Here is a 19,231-nt window from a genome sequence, read left to right as displayed (position 1 = left end):
AAAGAGAAATTGCATCATATAACAAAAAACAATTAAGAAAAGACAGTTTATAACATCTCTTTTTTTGTCTATTGCAAATATGACGCCTGCAAATATGATACAAATATTCGCTCGACAAACAAATGATTAAATATATCAAATGCGACAAACAAATGATTAAATATATCAAATGGTTGCTACGTGGATCTAGTGTCATAATTTTTTTTATTTTTTTTTTTTTGCGTTTTTGTAAATGTCCCGATAAAAATTGTAATGGTTTGACTCGGCTTAAAATAATTTTAAAGTTGGTTCAAAATCGAATTTAAAAACAAACCAAATTATTTCTAATTAATATATAGAGTAAAAAACGAGCAAAATCAGATTTAAAACCGGTGGATCAAACCACTTTTAACTAAAAAATATATATTGAAAGAAAAAAAAAAGTAAAAAATATATATTGAAAGAAAAAAAAAAGTAAAAAATATATATTGAGAAAATCAAAATCGAAAACCAAAGTAAACCAAACTCCGTATAGCGGTAGAGTTTGAATCGGTTTGAACCGAAAATCGGTTCAGTTGCCTATAAAAATTTGAACTTTTTCGTTTGGTTTGATCATCGAACCGAAGCGAATCGTTTTCACGGTGCTCAACTCGTTGTGGCAGCCAACCCTACTCTTATTTCTCTCTCTACTCTCACTCCCCAAGCTGCCATTTGCAAAATGCTTCCATCCCGAGTTCTATGATCGACTTTTTTTTTAATTTTTTGTTCTTCAATTCGAAAAGTTGAAATCTTGTCTAATCCGACCTGTTTTTGTTCGATATTTTTTTTTTCCAAATAGTTTTGATTTTGAATCCCAGAAGCTTGTACGATACCAATGGCGTTTGCGTCTGGTTCCGTGATCCGCAATGCAACCAATCTCTCTAATAACCTTCTTCGTTCCTTCTCCACTTCCATCAAATCCGCTCACAATAACAATCACCTGCAGACCCACGAATACTTGGAGGCGAACAGCTTTATTGGTAGCTGGCAGGCGCCGAAAGACCCCAAGGAAGCGCAGGCCAGACTTGCTCGGCTCCGAAGGGAGTACGCCAAGCAGGTGAAACAGGTACGTAAGAATTACATCCAGGAGGTTGAACTCTTGAGGCTCGAAAAGGAGCAGAAGGACGAAGCCAAGAGGGAAGCGCTTAGGGTTGCCAATGAGGAACGCAAGAAGCTCAAAGCTGAAGCTGCTAAAGTCCGAGCAGAAGAGCGTAAGATTGCTGACGAAGAGTTCCGACTGACTTTGGTAAGTTATTTCCCTATCTTCTTTAACATTTACGTCGTGAGATATTATTGGTTGAAGATTTTAATTGGTAAGAATTTGGTTGGAAATGCATCCATTACTTCGAATCTATCTGGATTCTGAGAGAAATCTGTTTTTTTTTTTTTTTTTTTTTTGATGATTGGAAGGAGGGAAATTTTTTGTCTCAGTTTCACCCAAACTGTTTCCTTGCTTGAATTTGTATATTTATGGTTATATGTTAGATGTTAATATTGTTGCTTTCTTGTTCTTGTCTTAACTTCGCTAAATGTAAATGGGTGCTTTTGATTTTCTTGGTCTCATCTCTGCTTACATACTCGATGCTTCTCTTAGTCAGACTTTGCCATTTTGGTAATTTAATAGTGGGAACTTTTAATTTGATGTGCTCATTGAATGATTATGTGATGCTTTTGAACTAAACTTGAGTCCCCAAGGGTCACAACAATGTTGAAGAGTTGCCAAAAGGTCGAGGTTCTGCTAACGGACTCTCCTATTATGTCGAGGATTTGAACCTTTGAAGTTAGGATAGTACTTGTTCATCATATGGGGAAAATCTGGAGCAAAAGTTTAGTTGTGATGCTCTATATCTGAGCTCCCCACTCTTCCTTTTTCAAAAGCTTGTCAGCCGTATTTTGTTCAATTTACCATGGTCATGAGAGTTCCTTGATCATTTCCTGTTCTGAACCAAAGTTCTAGTTGTTATGTTCCTACAGTGAAATGTTGAAATTACAAAATTATATGAAAAGGAAGAAAAATCCAATTCAAATAAAATATAGAAAGTTTCTCTAATTGTTTGGATTGGAGTCCATGTTATAGTCGCTGAAAAGGAGGACAGGGTTGTCAAGAAGGCTTCTGTTGTTTTCTTCTTGTTTTTGAAACATTGTAAACTTTTCTTCTTCTCTTGAAAAAGATTCTGGCGGTTGACACACGTCTTATGCAAACCAGTAATTGAGAATCTGAGATTAGGAGCTTGAGATTCGAAACTTCCTGTAGCTTGATGTGATTTCTTAGGAATAGAACAAATGAACTTCCGATTTAGATAGACTTTATTAGCTTCAAAAGGATGTTCTTGTCATTGTTTGTTTTCCTTAAGCTGGATTTTTCCAACAGAAGAAATTGTTTTCACTTCTTGAGAAGAGTTTGAAGTTTAAGCTTTTGGGACAAACAAAACTTTGACCAATGTTCTACGGAAAAAATTCATCCACTAAGGCTTCAGGAGTGGGACAAAATCTAGTGATCAATTGACAAGATAATCAATTTTGTAAGGTCTCGGTCACCAAGTAAAGTTTCCCATTTTTTGGGAACTCAAGGAAGGGACCATTGGGCAAACAAGTTTCAGAGTGGTCAGGTTCTTCATTCATTTTATCGAATCTTTTCATGTGCTTGGCAATTCCTCTAGTCCCTGAGGATTAATTGTAAGGCCCCCTATTGCCCTTGATTGTTGTGGGTTCTAAATGGGGAAGCGGCCTATCTCTTGAAGAGAGTTGGTCGCTCTTATCAATATTGAGAGTTCAAATTGTACGATTACATCGATTGATATATTAATAGAATATCGATATTGAAGGATATTTCTACAAGTCAAAAAACTTAGAAAATTTGTTTAAATTAATATTTTAGTTTTTATTCTCTCAAACTAAGCTATGGATGTTGTTACTAGTATTTCTATTCGTGTTGAATTAAATAAATGTCATAAAAATTGCAATCATTTGTAAAACATATAAAAAGATATCCATAGATGAATGTCGATGTTTAACTTTGTGATTCATGGATGTATCGACCGGTATTTTGACATATCATCGGATATTTCCATCCTCCATCCTTGCTAAGAAGGATTTCAACCATGTTCTAGTTTTCTCATCTTTTCTTGCAATTCAGTGTAGAGTGGTCAATGTTCAATATATTCACTCAATAATCTAACGTGGCTCAATTGATGAGATATGTAGATGAAAGAGAGAGCTGAGAAGCTGGAGCATTGGAGAATGATGGAAAAGAAGAGGGAAGAAAAAAAGAAAGAAAAGAAGGAGCTTCTAAGACGGCAGAGTTCCACTTGGATTGATGAAAATAAATTGGAAGAGAAGTTATTAGAAGCCATTGTTAATACCGTCACTCTCTGAGCTTTCTTACTTTCCAGTAATAATTGCCCAACTTTCTCTTGCGTTTCTTTGTTAGAAGCAATTTTTATTTACTGGATTCTGGCTGATATGTTTCTACATAGTCCAAGTTTTTGACTTTTGTGATGAAGCACTCGAAATCTTGCGCACGGTCGTATCCTTTTGTTACTGTTATTATTATCATTAGGGAGAAAATCAGTTTCTACTCTGTTGTAGCATTTAAAACTTCAAACTAATAATTCTATCAATTTAAAAATATGTTATCTTCATTACAAAATTATATAATTTTAGTTCTCTTTCTTTTCTAATGGGATATTGTTTTGTAACTATGGCTTGAGATTCTTCTCCCTCCTTAGTTTAAGAAAGACAGTAAATCAACCATCTCCAATTGTTGTAAGCTATATTTACTCGATTTCTTTCTAACCCAAATAACTAAAACAAAACTTTTTTTTTTTTTTTTTTGAGAAATCTTTTACATACAAATATAAACATTTGAAAAAAAAATAAAGAAAATAAAGATGAAAACTTGTTCAAATTTAACAATAGAAAATACACTACTATTTGATTTATTTGAATTTTATATTGATTTGACTTTACCATTAAAACCAAGCCGATTAACGTATGATACTACTAACTGTAAGACTTCGATGATACAACTTTAAGTTTAGGAAATATAAATCAATTTCAATGTTACTATAATTCTTAGTTTAAGAAATCAGGTGAAGAAATTACCCTTAGCCATGGTCGCATGCACCAATTGAAGTATGCTAAGATCTTACGGTACTATTAATTAATTAAACATGGTTGGCTCTTGGGAATGGTTTGATAAGTAATCGCAAGAAGTTACAAAGTACACATAAAATATGCAAGTAAATCATATGAGTTACAAGTACAACCGTAAACCATATCATATGTAATAATCATCAAACTACAAGTGCCAAATGAACATGTAAATAACAATCAAAATTGTGATACTAAACTTTAACTTTAACTGCTTCTTCTGGAAGACGATTCTATTGCAAATTAATGAAAAATCCCTGTAAGACATTTCCTATAAGACAAGTAAAACTCTAAAACTGCTTTTAATATTACCTGCCAAAAAGAGAAAAATAAGAAGATAGAACACAAGTTTACACCTGCAGGTAAAAACCCAATCTAAATCAATGGCAGAGATATTCTGAGTATGATTTACATCCATATGAGAAGGAAAAAAAAACACAGGCAAGAAGGAGGGGTAAAAGAATGTCTAATCCTATTGATCATAACCAGCCAAAACCAAAAAACCCATGTCAAGATTTAAAAGAAAAAAAGAAGAAGAAAAAAAATAAAAAGAATGTCGTTTTTCTTTTTCCTTCCCAAGACACGACCCTTCGGTCACTGGCTCTTTGGTTTTTGAATCTTCACGTATGGAAACAACCCCAAAAAGTGGACTACTCTTGGGTTCCACTCGAGTTGTTGAGCACGACAAAACATTAAAAATGTATTTGCGAAATAAGAATTGAACCCCATTAATACATGCCATAATGCATGACCTTGAGGGTTGAAATACCAGCTAGAGATTTTCCTGCAGTACAAGCGATCGAAAAGCCAGCAAACGGTCCCAAGAGAGATGGTCATCAAGTATAACTTTGCAAGCCGCTTGGCGTGTATGTCGTTCGTGTGAATATAGTACTTGTACATTCGAGGGATGCAGAGAAGACATAGTATTGCATAATGTACCTTAAAGCCTGCTCCAAAACGTATGATTGCATGGGCAACAGCAAAGGCAGCTCCATATAGAAACAAGAACGTAGGCATCGTACTACGGTAGTGCCAATCTGGTGAGTAAAGGATGTAAATATAGAGGAGCATTTCCCATACCATTGGTGTTTCATCACCTTGCTGTTGTCTGAAAATAAATTTATCATTTATGATAGGTATTACAATGGATGAAGAAGATTTGACAGAACATGCAACCCCCTACATGTTGTATAAAACATTCACAAATTTCATGGCATAATAAGTTGTGCATCCACTAGCTATACTTAACGTTCACGAGAGTATTTATGAAAATTACACCATCTATTTATGAAATAAACCATGAAGTTCCAGGAAACAGAATTTCACAGGGCACTCATCATTACATGTACGAAACTTCGCCTAAAGATGGCAGGAAATGTAAAATTTGCAATTCCTAACGCACTAGAAGAAGAGAAAATCAGAGGACAGAGATGATGCTTGATAGAAGAACCAGAAAATTCATCCACGAGAGAATGAAATCCAAAATTGATGAAATACTGAGAAAGTTTTAATTTGTTCTTCCTTTTTGCTTTTTTCTATCCTTGTGTGTGTGAATAAGATGTAACAAGATCATAAAACTTGAAAAAAAATCATTACTTTGAGAAAATACAACTTCTACAGCTGGGATACAATCGTTTCAACTTTCTTGTAAGCCTAAATGGCTAAATCAATCTTTTTCCATCCCGACGTGTAAGCACAAAGCAAACCAAACAGCATAGTCCAAATTTTTATTGGACAATTGAAAAAACATTCAAAAGTTTCTCGATAATTCTAGTTTATCATTAGCTTAGCAATTTCCTCCTACCTTTCCATTAGCTGACAAGTCTCTAAAAGGAGAAATCTATTGACATGGACAACGACAGAGCTATGGTTCACCAAATCTTCTTTATACATATCAAAAATATTGTCCCTCAACTCCACACCACAACACTTTGTAATTTAACCACTTGTGGAATCTTATCTTACATCGGTAGCTTAAAGTCTTTTTGATTCACAAACCATAACTTCCATATAGAAATCTAGAATATCAACTAAGCAATTAAAAAGAAATTCCAAGCCAAAAATAGGATTGCCACATAAGTCATCTTTGCTCTTTTATTCTTCAATATAAAGGAAGAGAACTTACACTCGTTGCAAGGTGGCATGATACAACATGCTTCCTATGGCAAGGACCATATTTGATATGTGAAGAACACTAAATCTCTTCTCAAACCTTTGTCTCAAAGCATTTACGAGACCAATAAGTGCTAAAATGAGGCATGGAATATTTGATACCGTGTTGAAGAATTCGGCAATATAAGAAGAGTAGACATAGTTCTTTTCACACCACTCAGGAGATGTGACAGGACCCCAGAAACTAGATATTGTATCTGCCATTCTAAAAATAAGTGTGCTCGACAATACTCAATTGCCTGCTATGATGGTTCAGGATTTTCAAACCTGTAATCATATTCTTTAATAAGTAATAAGTTAATGCAAAAAACAACACAGATACAAGTCAAAGTGAAAACAACTTCCATTTTTGACCCAAGCAAATACTGCAACGTCTGAAGGAAATATGTATTTGATGAGGAAACTTGTCTGAATCATCATGAATTCTTAGAACTGAAGGATCAATTTACCAATTTCATTAACAAAAACAACCAGAAGATGTGAAGTGTCTAGACCGAAAGAGGCTCTCCATCTTTCTAAACTTCTTGGTCAAGTTAAATAACCCAAAACGACAGAAACCGCCAAACCTAGAATCGCACTAAGCTAAGAAAACGTAATTGCAACTTTCATACATCATTCCTTAAAATTCTTTATCGTGCAAATAAGAGACGTCAAGAGTAAACCGACTCCAACACAACGAACGACACTAGTAACCATAGCAATTTTTTCTGAAGCAAATTTAGAACCAAAAAAACACGCTGACCCTAACTTCTATACGAACTTTTTTTATTTCTTCCATTTTTCCATCGTGACTTGACTTCCTCGTGAAATTCATGAAACCGACGAACAGTTCAAACCTTCAAACGCAACAATCACGTAGCAATACAACAAGACACGTAGAATAAAAATCAAGATTGAAAGAGAAAAACAAAGTCTACGAAATGAAGAAACTACTAACCGTTGGGAAACAGATCTAAGCTAGAGAAGAACCATGGTTGGATCGTTGAAATTCAAATTCCTGAGGTGTTTCTGTCGGTGGTGCGAAGCGATCGGAGGAGATCTGAGCTGAGAGTCCGAACCAATTAGGGCTACCCAGAAGGAGGACGACGAGCGCGTGGTGAAGATATAAAGGAAGATGACGGAAATCAATTTTCTGCCGTTAGATTATATACACCGACGGTTGATATTGCTCCGGTCATCGAGCTTTGGCGCGGCTCGTGATTTATGGAATCAGAATCTGACTTTGAAGCGCCTTAATGTTGCGTGTTATTTACGCGCTCACGTGCTACCTCGTCGCTTTTATTTATTTATTTTTCTTTTTAAATTATTACAGTAACGTCAATAATGTTTTAAGAACTACGTTATTCCTATCAAATAAAATATTTACCCTAAAAAAGTCGTGTAAATAAATTTTACCTTTTATTGATTTAGCCTATCAATTTTTTTTTTTATTTTCTAAAAAGTTTCCTATTTTTAGTTTTTCTAGAGGATTAGTCATTTTTTAAATATTTCAGATTTGTTCTTCAATTTTTGTTCTTCGTATTTTTCTTCTATTGTCTTTCTTATAAACAAATCTATTTTTCTTCCGTCTTTTCTGTTTTTTTGAATTATTCAATATTTTTTCATGTGTTATATTTTTTAGAAATTTTCTAAATAGAGTAAATATTTTGCCTTGTATTTACATTTTTTTAATTTTGAGAATTTTATATTAATTAATTTTTGTTTGAATTTGATTCATAGGTTTTGAGAATTACGGTTTAACCTAAACTTTTTACTAAATGTCACTTTCAATTTAATTAATTATAACTATAGTTCTTTTGTTCCCTAAACTTTTTGCATTAAACAAGTTTGGTATTCTTTAAAATAAAGTTAAGTTATATGGTTGGTGAAATTTTGATGATAGAAATTAAAGGCAACTCGTGGTTAGAAAATATACACATGATTGTAGATATAATAAGGTCTTAAAGTTGTAGGTAACTTTTGTTGTTTTTGTTAAGCTAATTTCATATTTAAAAAAACGAAACTCTATAATCTATTAGATCCATACCTTTTACTACCACGAGTTATAAAAATGTTAATCTTTCTTCGGTCACAAAGGTCAATTTATTACAAGTCGATGAAAGAGCATTTGTGGCAAATAGTGGGTGATATAATACTACTTTTGTTTTTACCCATCAATCTAGAGCTTTTGAATCGAGTTTTAACGTTGTAATATTTTACGAACCACAAGATCAACTTTTGATTACAAACATTATGATTATGAACTAAATTTTAATATTTTCTATACCAGACTTGCTAAATTTACGATGTAACCTAAAAATGAATGAAAATCAAAACGAAATTAAAGGTCTACTAAAAACTTAGAGGTTAAATTTTAACATTTAAGAAGCGTTTGGGGGCAAAGACCATATATAACTACAACAAACAGATATTGCTACAACAAATACTATTGAACGGGTCATTTGGCATGGGTTTTCTAATATTATAATAACCACCTATTCCTACAGTAAATATTATCTTGTACTTGTTAATTAACTATAGTCAATACTACTTCAAAAACTCTATTTTGTCACACTATTTACTATCTTACATTCATCTTTTTATCCTTTGCTACAATGTTTGCTATTTTATCTCAAACATATATTATTATAATTCAAATTAAATTAATACACACTGATCAACTATAACAATTAAGAACTATAACAACCAACTTATTGTTCCACCGTACCATAAAAAATTTCAGTTAACTATAACAAACACTATTTAATTTTTTTTCTTCTAATTTATTATAATTTTCTACTATTTTACGATCATCGTTATTTTATTATTTGACATAACATTTATTAATTTATTATCAAATTAAAATAGTTTACGTCTGAAATCCATATTATTATAATTTTGTAGTATATCAATTATTTCCCAAGGTTATTTAAATTAAAAAAATTTAACATACTATATAAACTTCCATATAACAAAATGAGACCAAATTTTTTATAGTAAATATTTTGGGAGAGGTTCTATTTTTTTAAATTACCCCTTTTTTAAAAACTAAATAAAATACCAATTTTCTTTTTAACATTTTTTTTTTGTTTTTTTGTTTTTTTGTTTTGCTTAGTGGCGCTAATCCCTACCAAAACCCTCGGAGATCCGTTCACCATAGGCACAGTAAAGCACCGGAAGGAGGTCGAGAAAAGCACGGCCATGGCGAAAGCCGACAACATCCTCCAAACTCTCGGCGACTTCACCAGCAAAGAGAATTGGGACAATTTCTTCACCATACGCGGCCATGGCGATGCTTTTGAGTGGTATGCCGAGTGGCCTGAGCTCAAAGACCCACTCATTTCCCACCTTACTACCCTCTCCAAATCCCCTTCTCCCCAGATTCTCGTTCCTGGTTGCGGAAACTCCAGCCTCTCCGAGCAGCTTTACGACGCCGGCTTTGGATGTATCACCAACATTGATTTCTCTAAAGTTGCAATCTCTGATATGCTCCGCCGCAACGTGAGGGAACGCCCTGATATGCGGTGGCGCGTCATGGATATGACGAACATGCAGGTAGCTGAGCTCTTGATTCTTGTGTTGGCGTGCGTGTTCTTGTAGGATGTTCTTAGCTATACAGCACATGCTGATTTTGGCGCGGGATTGATTTTAGAGCGAAAATGAGTGGAATCGATGCATATAGTTTATGAATTGTAAGGCATTGGCTTTCATGAAGTGTAGCTTCTTAGATAGGGACACTACCAAAATGAAATAAGGGGACAAGTTTGAATCTTATTGTATGGGCTAGAAGGTAGCTGAGTTATGGCTACAGTTTGTTGCAGTTGATTTTCTTTTCCACAGGTTGCACTTTCCCCCTTTTTCTGACATGTGATTTACAGTTCACGAACGACACATTTGATGCTGTCGTTGATAAAGGTGGATTGGATGCTTTAATGGAACCAGAAGTTGGTTCTAAGCTAGGAAGTCAATACTTATCCGAGGTACTAATTTTGAAGTCAATTTTTGGAAAAAAGAAATGGTAATATTCAGTTTGTTTGGGCTGTCTTTAACGTATAGTTTGATTTGATTTTAATTAAGCAGTAGCAGTTTATTTTATTTTTTCTTTCTATAAAAAGGATACAAGTTTTATGTGATCTCACTTAGTGGATCGTCTTTACAGGTGAAAAGAGTTCTAAAACCGGGAGGGAAATTTATCTGTCTCACCTTAGCAGAATCTCATGTTCTAGGTACTATCTTCAAACATAGTCTCGTAGATCATCTCTGCCACATTCAATTTTTTTGTATGTACTTATTTTTGTATCTCGTCAGTTGTACGTTTAAAGGGAATAATTGGTTTCAATCTTTTTTAGGGGAAAGATCGTATTAGTATGGTACTATGGGGGAAATTATTTCACCTTGGACTTTTTTTTGTTTGTTTGATTTTATTAAACATACATCCTGATTCATTATGCTCTCTGCAGGCTTGCTTTTTCCCAAATTTCGTTTTGGATGGAAAATGAGTATTCATGTCATACCTCCAAAACCACCATGTAAGCCTAATTTTCGAACATTTATGGTGGTGGTGGAGAAAGATGAATCTACTACATGGCACCAGATAGAATCTTCTTTAAATCTTTCTTCAATTGATTCCCGTGGAGACCAGGTTAAAAATGGCGTTATGCTCTTTTTAAGTCATGAATTGATGTTGGAAGATTCAAACTCATTGACCAGTATTTATTAACAGAATGGGACTTTGTTCAAGTTACCTTTAAACATGTTGATTTGGTTGAAAATTATCCGTGGTTTATTTGCTTGCTAATATAAGAACTGTTATGCAGACCTTCGCTCAGTAATTTGCTAAAGTTTGATTGAGGCTACTGATCTATTTTCAGACTCGTGAACTTGTCCAAAGTCTTGAGAACGAGAATAGAATTCGTGAAAAGTATTCTAGTGGTGCTGATTTGTTGTTCTCTCTAGAAGACCTGCAACTTGGAGCAAAGGGAGATCTGCAGAAGCTTCACCGAGGCCGTCGGGTCCAATTTACTTTAGGTGGACAAGGGACTTCTATTTTCAGTTACAGAGCTGTACTTCTTGATGCTCGGGAGCATTCTGGCCCATTCTCGTATGAATGTGGAGTTTTTATAGTGCCCAAGGTCTCTTTCCTAGAGTCAAAGTTAATTTATTGAAGAATGAAAACAATTCACTCCTCATATTATCATGGAAAAATTTAATATTTTTTATTTGTCTAGACCTTTTAAATAACCATTTAATCTATACTGTAAAGCTTTGAATTTACTCTACTTCAAAGGAGATAGGGTACCATATGGAAAATTTTGTTGTGCTGTTGAACTTTGTTGAGCTCACCAAAATTGGTTTGGGACACAATCTTTTAATTGCCACAATGGTGCGTAAATTTTGAAGAAACATCAAACTTCAGCCTCTGCTGAAATAATTGGGTTCTACCTTCCCTGACCATGCACATTCCTGGACACTGGTTACCTCATGTGAGAAAAAGTAGAAAATTGTTAACGTAGGATTTGTTTGTTTTGAAACATTCTTTAGCTTATAGTAAGTAGATCATCGGAATATTGCAAAAGGTTACAGGGAGGATGGAAAATGAAGTACATGTTTGTGGTCTACTTTCATTCTTTTGGCTGTTTATATGCCGGGATGCATCTCAGTGGATTGTTGAAATTTCCTCCAGCTGTTTATGCATTTGATGCATGTGGCCTTACAATCTTTTTAGACGTATAATGGATTGTTATATTTCAGACTCGTGCTCATGAATGGCTGTTCTCTTCAGAAGAAGGCCAGTGGATGGTTGTCGAAAGCTCAAAAGCTGCTCGCCTTATAATGGTACTTGTTTATTGGATATTGGAACTCTGTGTGCCCATTTCTTTCTTTGTATCGATTACAAAGTGATTTCTATATTGGTATCCATTACAAATATCACTTATTTGCTTTAGGTTCTATTAGATGAAACGCAATCTGGTGCCAACATGGATGCTATTCAGGTACTATTTGCTTTGCCTTTAGTTCTACCGTTTGGATGTGACCTGATATTTCTAACTTTGATACTTTTCACATCTTTCGTTTTCTTTCAGAAAGATTTGTCTCCCCTAGTCAAACAATTGGCACCTGGAGAAGATGACAGTGGATCTCAAATTCCGTATGTAGCATAAACTGCTATATGCTTCCTTACCTTTTTTCCAAAGATAAATGTGTTCTTTCTATTTATCTCAATAATTGTAGACATGGACTCTGCATGGGTGAGGGTGCCGCACAGCAATGTATCATTGTAATAAGTAATTTTAGTCTACCTTTTTTATTCCATATATCACGTTCTTCATAGTGACATGTAATCAAAGTTTGCATGCCACTCACAAGTAATAACATTTAAAGGCCGTCAAGGTTTCTGAAATACTGTTGTTCAGAAATCTGTTAAGGATTTGGGCAGCTGAAGAGAAATCCTCATTTTATATACAAGCGCAATTCCTTGTTTTTCACGAAGCTCATAATTGCTACTGATTGAAAATTACTTGTGCAGGTTAAGTATCAGGGGATAAATATTTTTCAATTTTTTTTAAAAAATTATATAATAATAATTTGTTTTAAATTAAAACAATTTTAGGAAATAAAACCACGGAATGGGTTTATTTCTCAGTCTCACTGTTCGATTTGAAGGATTCTCTTATTGATTGAAGAGTTTATTATTTTGTATGTGATTTATTGCAAAATTATGTTACTGTTCATATACTAGAAAAAGCGACTAATGGATGCTTTGGCAGTGCGACAGGAAAATTGTTATTTCCTTACATAGAATATTGGTTGTTATTTGTTGCAGATTTATGATGGCTAGCGATGGAATCAAGGAACGGAATTGTGTTTTTCAGGTCTTTAATATTTCTAATGCCCAGGGAAATTGGTTATCATACTTTTCCTAACGCCTTCTTACTTTATCTGTAGGGTACATCTTCATTAACTGGTTCAATTGTAGTTGAAGATGTAAAATATGAACATGTTAGTGGCGATGCCAGTCGCATCTTCCCATCTGGAGATTTGATATTCCGCCGTCTTGTTTTCCAAAGAACGGAGAGTTTGGTGCAGTCTGAAGCTTTGTTGACAAGGGAGAGAGTTGATGACAAAGTTTCTGGTCAGATGGACAGGAAAAAGTCTCATGCATCATCCAAATCAAAAAATAAAGGAAAGAAGAAACTGAATAAGGGTAACAAACTCCGAAATCTAGTTTAATTTTCAGGATTAGATTATATTCATTTGAATGTAAATAGAATGACGCATATCATTTCTTTATTAATTCTTCTGCAACAAATGCTGTCTACTACTTAGGAAGATCCAATAGATTTTGGGATTGAAACATACAGAAATGTGATTGAAACATGCAGAAATGTGAAATTTAATTTAAGTGTGCATGTGTTAAGTTTAAGCATTGATAGAAAAGTGACAAAGGTCATTATTGTTTACCAGAAAAACCCAAGAAAATGTTTGGAAATAAGATTCTCAACAGGTTTTTACCAGCACAACATTTTTTGTATTTGATGCTCATGGATACAAGCCTTAATCCCTAGAATGGTTCCTAGGGCGCTGCAGTGGATCCTACAGTTCTTTCTTTCTCTTGTATCTTTATTTTTGTCGTGTTTTCTTTTTCTTTCACAGTGTAGAATGTGATTTCTGATCTCAAAAGCTGCAAATACAATTAAACTACTCAAAACTTTCAGGTTTAACCTAAAATAGTCTTAACAAAAGTTACCACCTATTCTGCACCACTCTCACTTTGTTTTCCTTGATATAACGTGACAGAGTCTAGTGACCAAATGAAGGTTTATCATGGCTACCTGGCAAGTTCTTATCATTCGGGGATCATTTCTGGGTTTATGTTGATATCTCAATATTTGGGGAGTGTGGCATCAGCTGGAACAATGGTCAGTTCACTGTCTTTTATCCTTCAATGATCTCGTCCTATCTTGAAAATGCAAACTAGTACTTTTCTACATATAATTTAGTTGTTTAATCTTGGACATAGACAAAAGTAGAATCCTACCAAGTACCACCTTAAGCTGATTTAACCACTTCCTTCTTTCTTTTATATAAACAAAGCATTCTGTAGAAGTCCTCTCCTGCTATTTATGTCTAGTATGTCCGTCTTTTTCTCTCGTTTCTTTCCTGTTCCAACTTCCCACTGAATTGAACTAGCTGTTCTTGACAGGTGAATGCAGTTATCATTGGTCTTGGAGCAGGTTTGCTGCCCATGTTTCTCCGTGCATGCATGTCTTTTTTACACATTGAGGTAATTCATAATTTTGCTCCCCTAACCCCGAAAACATGGTGACTTGGATTCAGTGATCCTCAATGAGTGTAAAATGATCCAGGTGGTTGAATTGGATTCAATGATCCTCAATCTTGCACGGGATTACTTTGATTTTACCGAGAATGCAAATTTGAAGGTATTCTTACTACACCTCTGTTAACTTTTTGTTAACCAATACAATGTTTTTCAAAGTTTAGTATGGCTTTAAACTCTACTGGTATGACTTCATGAGAATACAATAGTTTTAAAAGAAAGGTTTATGGGCTGCTGGAGATCTGCAAACTCTAATATTCCTGGAGTTCTGTGGGTTGGGATAAAGTCTTGGCTTTGGAGTGTGCATCTCTTAGTCTGTTTTGATTTCGAGCCATCTAGTTTTCTCTTGAAACTTTCCTACATTGCACTTTCTATGTATCTCAAGAGTATGGGTTATCTGTTGACGTTTCAGGTTCATATTGCTGATGGGATTCAGTTTGTTAGAGAATTCAGAAACTATGGGACAAATGATTCAACGGTAGCTCTTGATAGTGGAAACTCTTCTCAAGTAGAACAAGGAAACAAGAAAATCGACATACTTATCATAGATGTGGATGCAACAGACTCTAGGTAGTCTGAACTACCATTTGTGCAGTATTTGTAGTTTGTTTTCTCTCTCCCTCTCTCATATAAAACCTATACTAGCTTATAAATAATGAATGCACAACATATCAAAGCAAAACTACAAAGGTACGGGAAGAAAACCTTGAAACATATATCTGAAGACTTCCATAACTTGCCAAACTATACCCTTCTCTTCTGCCTTCTCATTGTTTTTCTGATCTCTTGCAGCTCTGGAATGACCTGCCCAGCGGCTGATTTTGTAGAAGAGCCATTTCTACTGGCAGTGAAAGATGCCCTCTCCGAGCAGGGTCTTTTTATTATAAACTTGGTCACACGATCTCCAACCATCAACGATATGGTGGTCACGAGGATGAAAGGAGTGAGTATAAACATTCTGAAAAGAAGTTGTGTATTTTAGGCTTTGCTTTCAACTGTATCTTAAAAGTGTTTCTTGTGCAGGTCTTCAATCACCTCTTTTCCCTTCAACTTGAGGAGGATGTGAATGAAGTGCTATTTGCTCTTCCTTCAGATTTAGGCATAAAGGAGGATCATCTCTTCAATGAAGCATCTCTTCAACTTGAGAAACTTTTAAATTTGAAACACCTAGAAATGAGGCAGAGCATAGTTGATGCTACAAAGGAGATCAGATGTTTGAAGTAGAAGCTAGCACTTTCTTTGAAAAAGTAAGCTAATTTAATTTTAGAAAATATTGTAATGTACAGTAAGATATATGTTCCCTTTATAGATTTAAATTTATCAAAGGAAATATTAGGGTGGAGTTATTTTGCTTAGAAGAATGTTGGTTCATGACCATGCTAGAAGGGCTAAAACATATTCATATCTCTCCTGATTAAATTTTTGTGTTCTGACCATATTATGTTTTGTGGTAACATTGCCACTTTTATTGATGTATGAAGTGTTTTGAACTTCTGATATTTTGGTTGAAGCCAAGTTATGCTTCAGTTGACATTTATATTTATATTTATTTATTAAATTACTTATTTAGATATTATTTGTCATCCTTTAGGAGTGCAATAGACTCAAATCAAAATATTTGATAACTACATTACATTGAATTATATATTTAGTCATTCAATTTCGATTTTTTGGGACACTTAAAAGCAAAATGATCGAAATATTTATAAAATATAATAAAATTTTGTATCTATCATCAATAGATTTTGATAAACTTAAAGTGGTATTGATAGATAATGACAAAAGTTCCTTAATTTTTTCATTTATGATAACTGTTTTTTATTTTATTTTTTAATTGGACAAATTGTTGAGTTCTACTACTTGCTACTATCTATATATATGAGATCACTATTTTATTTTATTAAGAAAAAAACCATATAACTCTTAGATAATAGATTTTAATTTTTATGATTTAAATTTGATAAGAAAATTCAAAATCTAAATCTATATTTAGTAGATAAATTAACTTTTAATATGTTAAATGTGTGTCGTGGATAACTAAAATTGAATGCTTGAAGGACTAAATCGTAATTTAACAAAAATAAAAGAAAACGTGTGCATTGCTTTATGGCCTCTATAAATAGACGTAGCCCGGTCGTTATAGTTAAGAAGCCGTCAATTGTCGCGAATCGAGCAGTCCCTCTTTGTGTTCTTCTTCGACTCGGGCCAAACCCTAGCGATATCTCAGCCATGTCGTCCAAGCAAGGTACGATCGATCTATTCAGCTTTTTTTGTTTTTTTTCTTCGGTTTCATCTTGGTTACGGTAGTATCATCGAACGAATTTGATGTTGTTGGCTATGATATGATCTACAACCCCCGTTTTTACCGACTTAAATCGTGATATTGAGAATCAATTTTGTTTTATGTCTTTGTAGGAGGGAAAGCAAAGCCTCTGAAGCAACCCAAGGTTGATAAGAAGGATTACGACGAGGTATGCTTTTGAATCTATTATTTTATGGATCCACGCCACGATTCGATTTTTCATGGTTTTCTTTATTTTGGATACAATTTTGGGGATCCAAGAATAGCCTTGTGATGTTTTGAAGGCTGTAGATGATTTCATTGAAGTTTCAAATTATTGATTGTGGATCAGCCCACTTTCAGAGCCTCATCATAATTCCTGATAGGGGAATAGAAGTTCTACTTAAGTAGGCCCGTACCTAACTTTTGGGTTCGATCTAGTCTTTTTGCCTTATTATTATTATTGTTAAAGAAAAATTTAGCTGCAAGCATCATTATCGAAGATTCCATTCACCGGAGGGGCGAGTTTCGATTCATTGGTCATTATTAATGGATGCTCTCACCTGAAATCACTTCATTCTATTCATTGGTCATCATTAATTAATGGTTACTTGATGAAGGGGAGATGGAGGGAACTGTAACTACCTCTACCCTAATTCGGTCTGGATAATTTTTTTTCTAGTTATCTAATTAACCTGGTTAGGTATTATTTTCAAAACTGAAACTTGAATTTTTCTGGGTTTTCTCAACAGGTTGATATGGCCAATATTCAAAAGAAGAAGGAAGAGGAAAAGGTGAGTACTAGAACCTCAAAACTGAAAACTGGTGGTCTAGTTTAGATGCTTCTTTGTTCTTGAAAGAATGCAAACTGTTCATGTTGGTGCACGTCCTTTTAACTTTTGTTAATTTTGGTTCATTCATTTTCATGCTTTCTATTGAAATTTAGTTTGACAATTCACTCACTAAATTTCTTAAAATACAACCACAAATTTGTAAATAAGTATTTCCTCTGTGTATAAACTTTATGTTAAAATTTTGCAAATAGGAATTCTAATAGACGTTCCTAGACCAAAATTTAGATTGTCAACCCGAACCAAACCAAGGGCATAAGTTATACTGAAGTATTTAAACATAAGCTTAAAACTGTCACATTAACTTTTTCTTCTGGTCCATCGGTTGTATAATTTTGAGATGTTTGATGATATATACAGGCGCTCAAGGAGCTTAGAGCAAAGGCTCAACAGAAGGGGACCTTTGGAGGTGCTGGGCTCAAGAAGAGTGGGAAGAAATGAGGGTTCTGACTTCCCTCACAAATTCATGGAGGTAGATTTACTTCACGACCTGAAATTGCAGACATTTAATGGCTTTTGAATCAGTTGATTGTCCTCGTGTGTTCTCTGTAAAACCCTGAAAAGAAGATGATATGCTGTTGAATGATTATATAGAAGTTGAATGCTTCTCAATATCCTAAACTTTCTTTAGCTAAATATTCTAAACTTTCCTCTCGTCTTTTGTTCTTTTTTTAATAAATATAATCGGGAAAATATATTCTAAATTATCTCTAGACTTGAAGCTAAACGAAGTCTCAAGATTTTAGTATTGGAATTGCTTTGTTGTGGTTGGGAATTTTTCTATTGCAGCATTACTGAAACGGCAGTACCATTCTTTCTCTGTTGAACTGTAGTTTTGTTGTTTTTCTTAAATTGCAAATTTGGTTTGTAACCTTGGAATTATTGTCTAACGATTAAAGACTTTTTAGATGCAATTGAAAATTTTTAGTCACTTTTTGAGCTGTGATGAAATAAACACAAATTAGGTTTGGGTCAAACATATTATATGCCTAATTAAGTTAAAAGAAAACAAAAGTTGGCCATGGCGAATAATGATCAGAAGATAATTATAATTTATGGAGCAAATCATAATGGCATCTAATGCTTTTGTCAATACCTACTGTGACTTCATTTCAATCAAGGGTTTAGGAGTATTCAAATTCTAATTCTGGACATGTAAGATAAAGTATAATATCTGACTAATATGAAATTTGAGGCTCACTAGTTTAGATAAAAATTAAAATTTTGTGAAATTAATAGATTTTTTCATGAAAAGTTCACAAATCTAATAGCATAAATTTAGAACTTGAGATGTTTTAAACACAAAACCACTATGATTAGTTTGATGATGTATATTTTTTCTAATTTGTCAATTTCAACAATGGTTAGAAGTTTAAAAATGTTTTCTCGTCTCCCTTAATTCGTCCATCGTTTAATTGCATAAGAAACCAAACACCTAAT

The 19,231-nt window shown here is 34.0% G+C and overlaps 3 protein-coding genes across 5 annotated transcripts; 2 read left to right on the top strand and 1 right to left on the bottom strand.

Annotated features, from left to right (window-relative positions):
• The first annotated feature begins 591 nt into the window (after positions 1-591).
• On the top strand, positions 592-3,698 carry LOC103483476 (uncharacterized). The gene is made up of 2 exons (XM_008440128.3): positions 592-1,264; positions 3,223-3,698. Exons 1-2 carry the CDS (start codon positions 854-856, stop codon positions 3,391-3,393), a joined length of 582 nt encoding a protein of 193 aa, XP_008438350.2. The 5' UTR covers positions 592-853; the 3' UTR covers positions 3,394-3,698.
• Positions 3,699-4,444: 746 nt separating this feature from the next.
• LOC103483475 (alkaline ceramidase-like) lies at positions 4,445-7,710 on the bottom strand. Its single transcript, XM_008440127.3, has 3 exons — positions 7,280-7,710; positions 6,296-6,609; positions 4,445-5,278 (listed from the first exon to the last, which is right to left on the bottom strand). The coding sequence occupies exons 2-3, from the start codon at positions 6,544-6,546 to the stop codon at positions 4,765-4,767; spliced, it is 765 nt and encodes a 254-aa protein (XP_008438349.1). The 5' UTR covers positions 6,547-6,609; positions 7,280-7,710; the 3' UTR covers positions 4,445-4,764.
• A 1,714-nt stretch (positions 7,711-9,424) lies between these two features.
• Positions 9,425-18,427, top strand: LOC103483474 (uncharacterized). 3 transcript variants are annotated; one of them, XR_001761911.2, is made up of 20 exons: positions 9,425-9,876; positions 10,200-10,301; positions 10,481-10,547; positions 10,782-10,963; positions 11,193-11,453; positions 12,073-12,156; positions 12,267-12,314; positions 12,405-12,469; positions 13,145-13,193; positions 13,267-13,525; positions 14,119-14,240; positions 14,525-14,605; positions 14,688-14,762; positions 15,072-15,229; positions 15,452-15,602; positions 15,683-15,906; positions 16,783-16,904; positions 17,075-17,130; positions 17,693-17,734; positions 18,152-18,427. XR_001761911.2 is itself a non-coding variant. In XM_008440126.3 (16 exons), exons 1-16 carry the CDS (start codon positions 9,523-9,525, stop codon positions 15,881-15,883), a joined length of 2,259 nt encoding a protein of 752 aa, XP_008438348.1. In that variant the 5' UTR covers positions 9,426-9,522; the 3' UTR covers positions 15,884-16,158. The 3 variants fall into 3 exon arrangements, 1 of the variants encoding a protein (XP_008438348.1); XR_007821620.1 differs by lacking the exons at positions 9,425-9,876; positions 10,200-10,301; positions 10,481-10,547 and adding an exon at positions 10,606-10,691; XM_008440126.3 differs by lacking the exons at positions 16,783-16,904; positions 17,075-17,130; positions 17,693-17,734; positions 18,152-18,427 and having other exon boundaries at positions 9,426-9,876; positions 15,683-16,158.
• Positions 18,428-19,231: the final 804 nt, after the last annotated feature.

Source organism: Cucumis melo, chromosome 6 (assembly GCF_025177605.1).
Source record: "Cucumis melo cultivar AY chromosome 6, USDA_Cmelo_AY_1.0, whole genome shotgun sequence".
NCBI lineage: Eukaryota > Viridiplantae > Streptophyta > Magnoliopsida > Cucurbitales > Cucurbitaceae > Cucumis > Cucumis melo.
Note: the sequence above shows the minus strand (reverse complement) of the source record. Positions and strands in the feature narration are given on the sequence as shown.

Coding starts and splice junctions, on each gene's coding strand:
- LOC103483476 (XM_008440128.3), top strand. CDS start 854: ATGGCGTTTGCGTCTGGTTCCGTGATCCGCAATGCAACCAATCTCTCT. Junction 1,265..3,222: donor AAGAGTTCCGACTGACTTTG/GTAAGTTATTTC, acceptor TGAGATATGTAG/ATGAAAGAGAGAGCTGAGAA.
- LOC103483475 (XM_008440127.3), bottom strand. CDS start 6,546: ATGGCAGATACAATATCTAGTTTCTGGGGTCCTGTCACATCTCCTGAG. Junction 5,279..6,295: donor CATGCCACCTTGCAACGAGT/GTAAGTTCTCTT, acceptor ATTTATTTTCAG/ACAACAGCAAGGTGATGAAA.
- LOC103483474 (XM_008440126.3), top strand. CDS start 9,523: ATGGCGAAAGCCGACAACATCCTCCAAACTCTCGGCGACTTCACCAGC. Junction 11,454..12,072: donor GAGTTTTTATAGTGCCCAAG/GTCTCTTTCCTA, acceptor GTTATATTTCAG/ACTCGTGCTCATGAATGGCT. Junction 12,470..13,144: donor GACAGTGGATCTCAAATTCC/GTATGTAGCATA, acceptor TATTTGTTGCAG/ATTTATGATGGCTAGCGATG.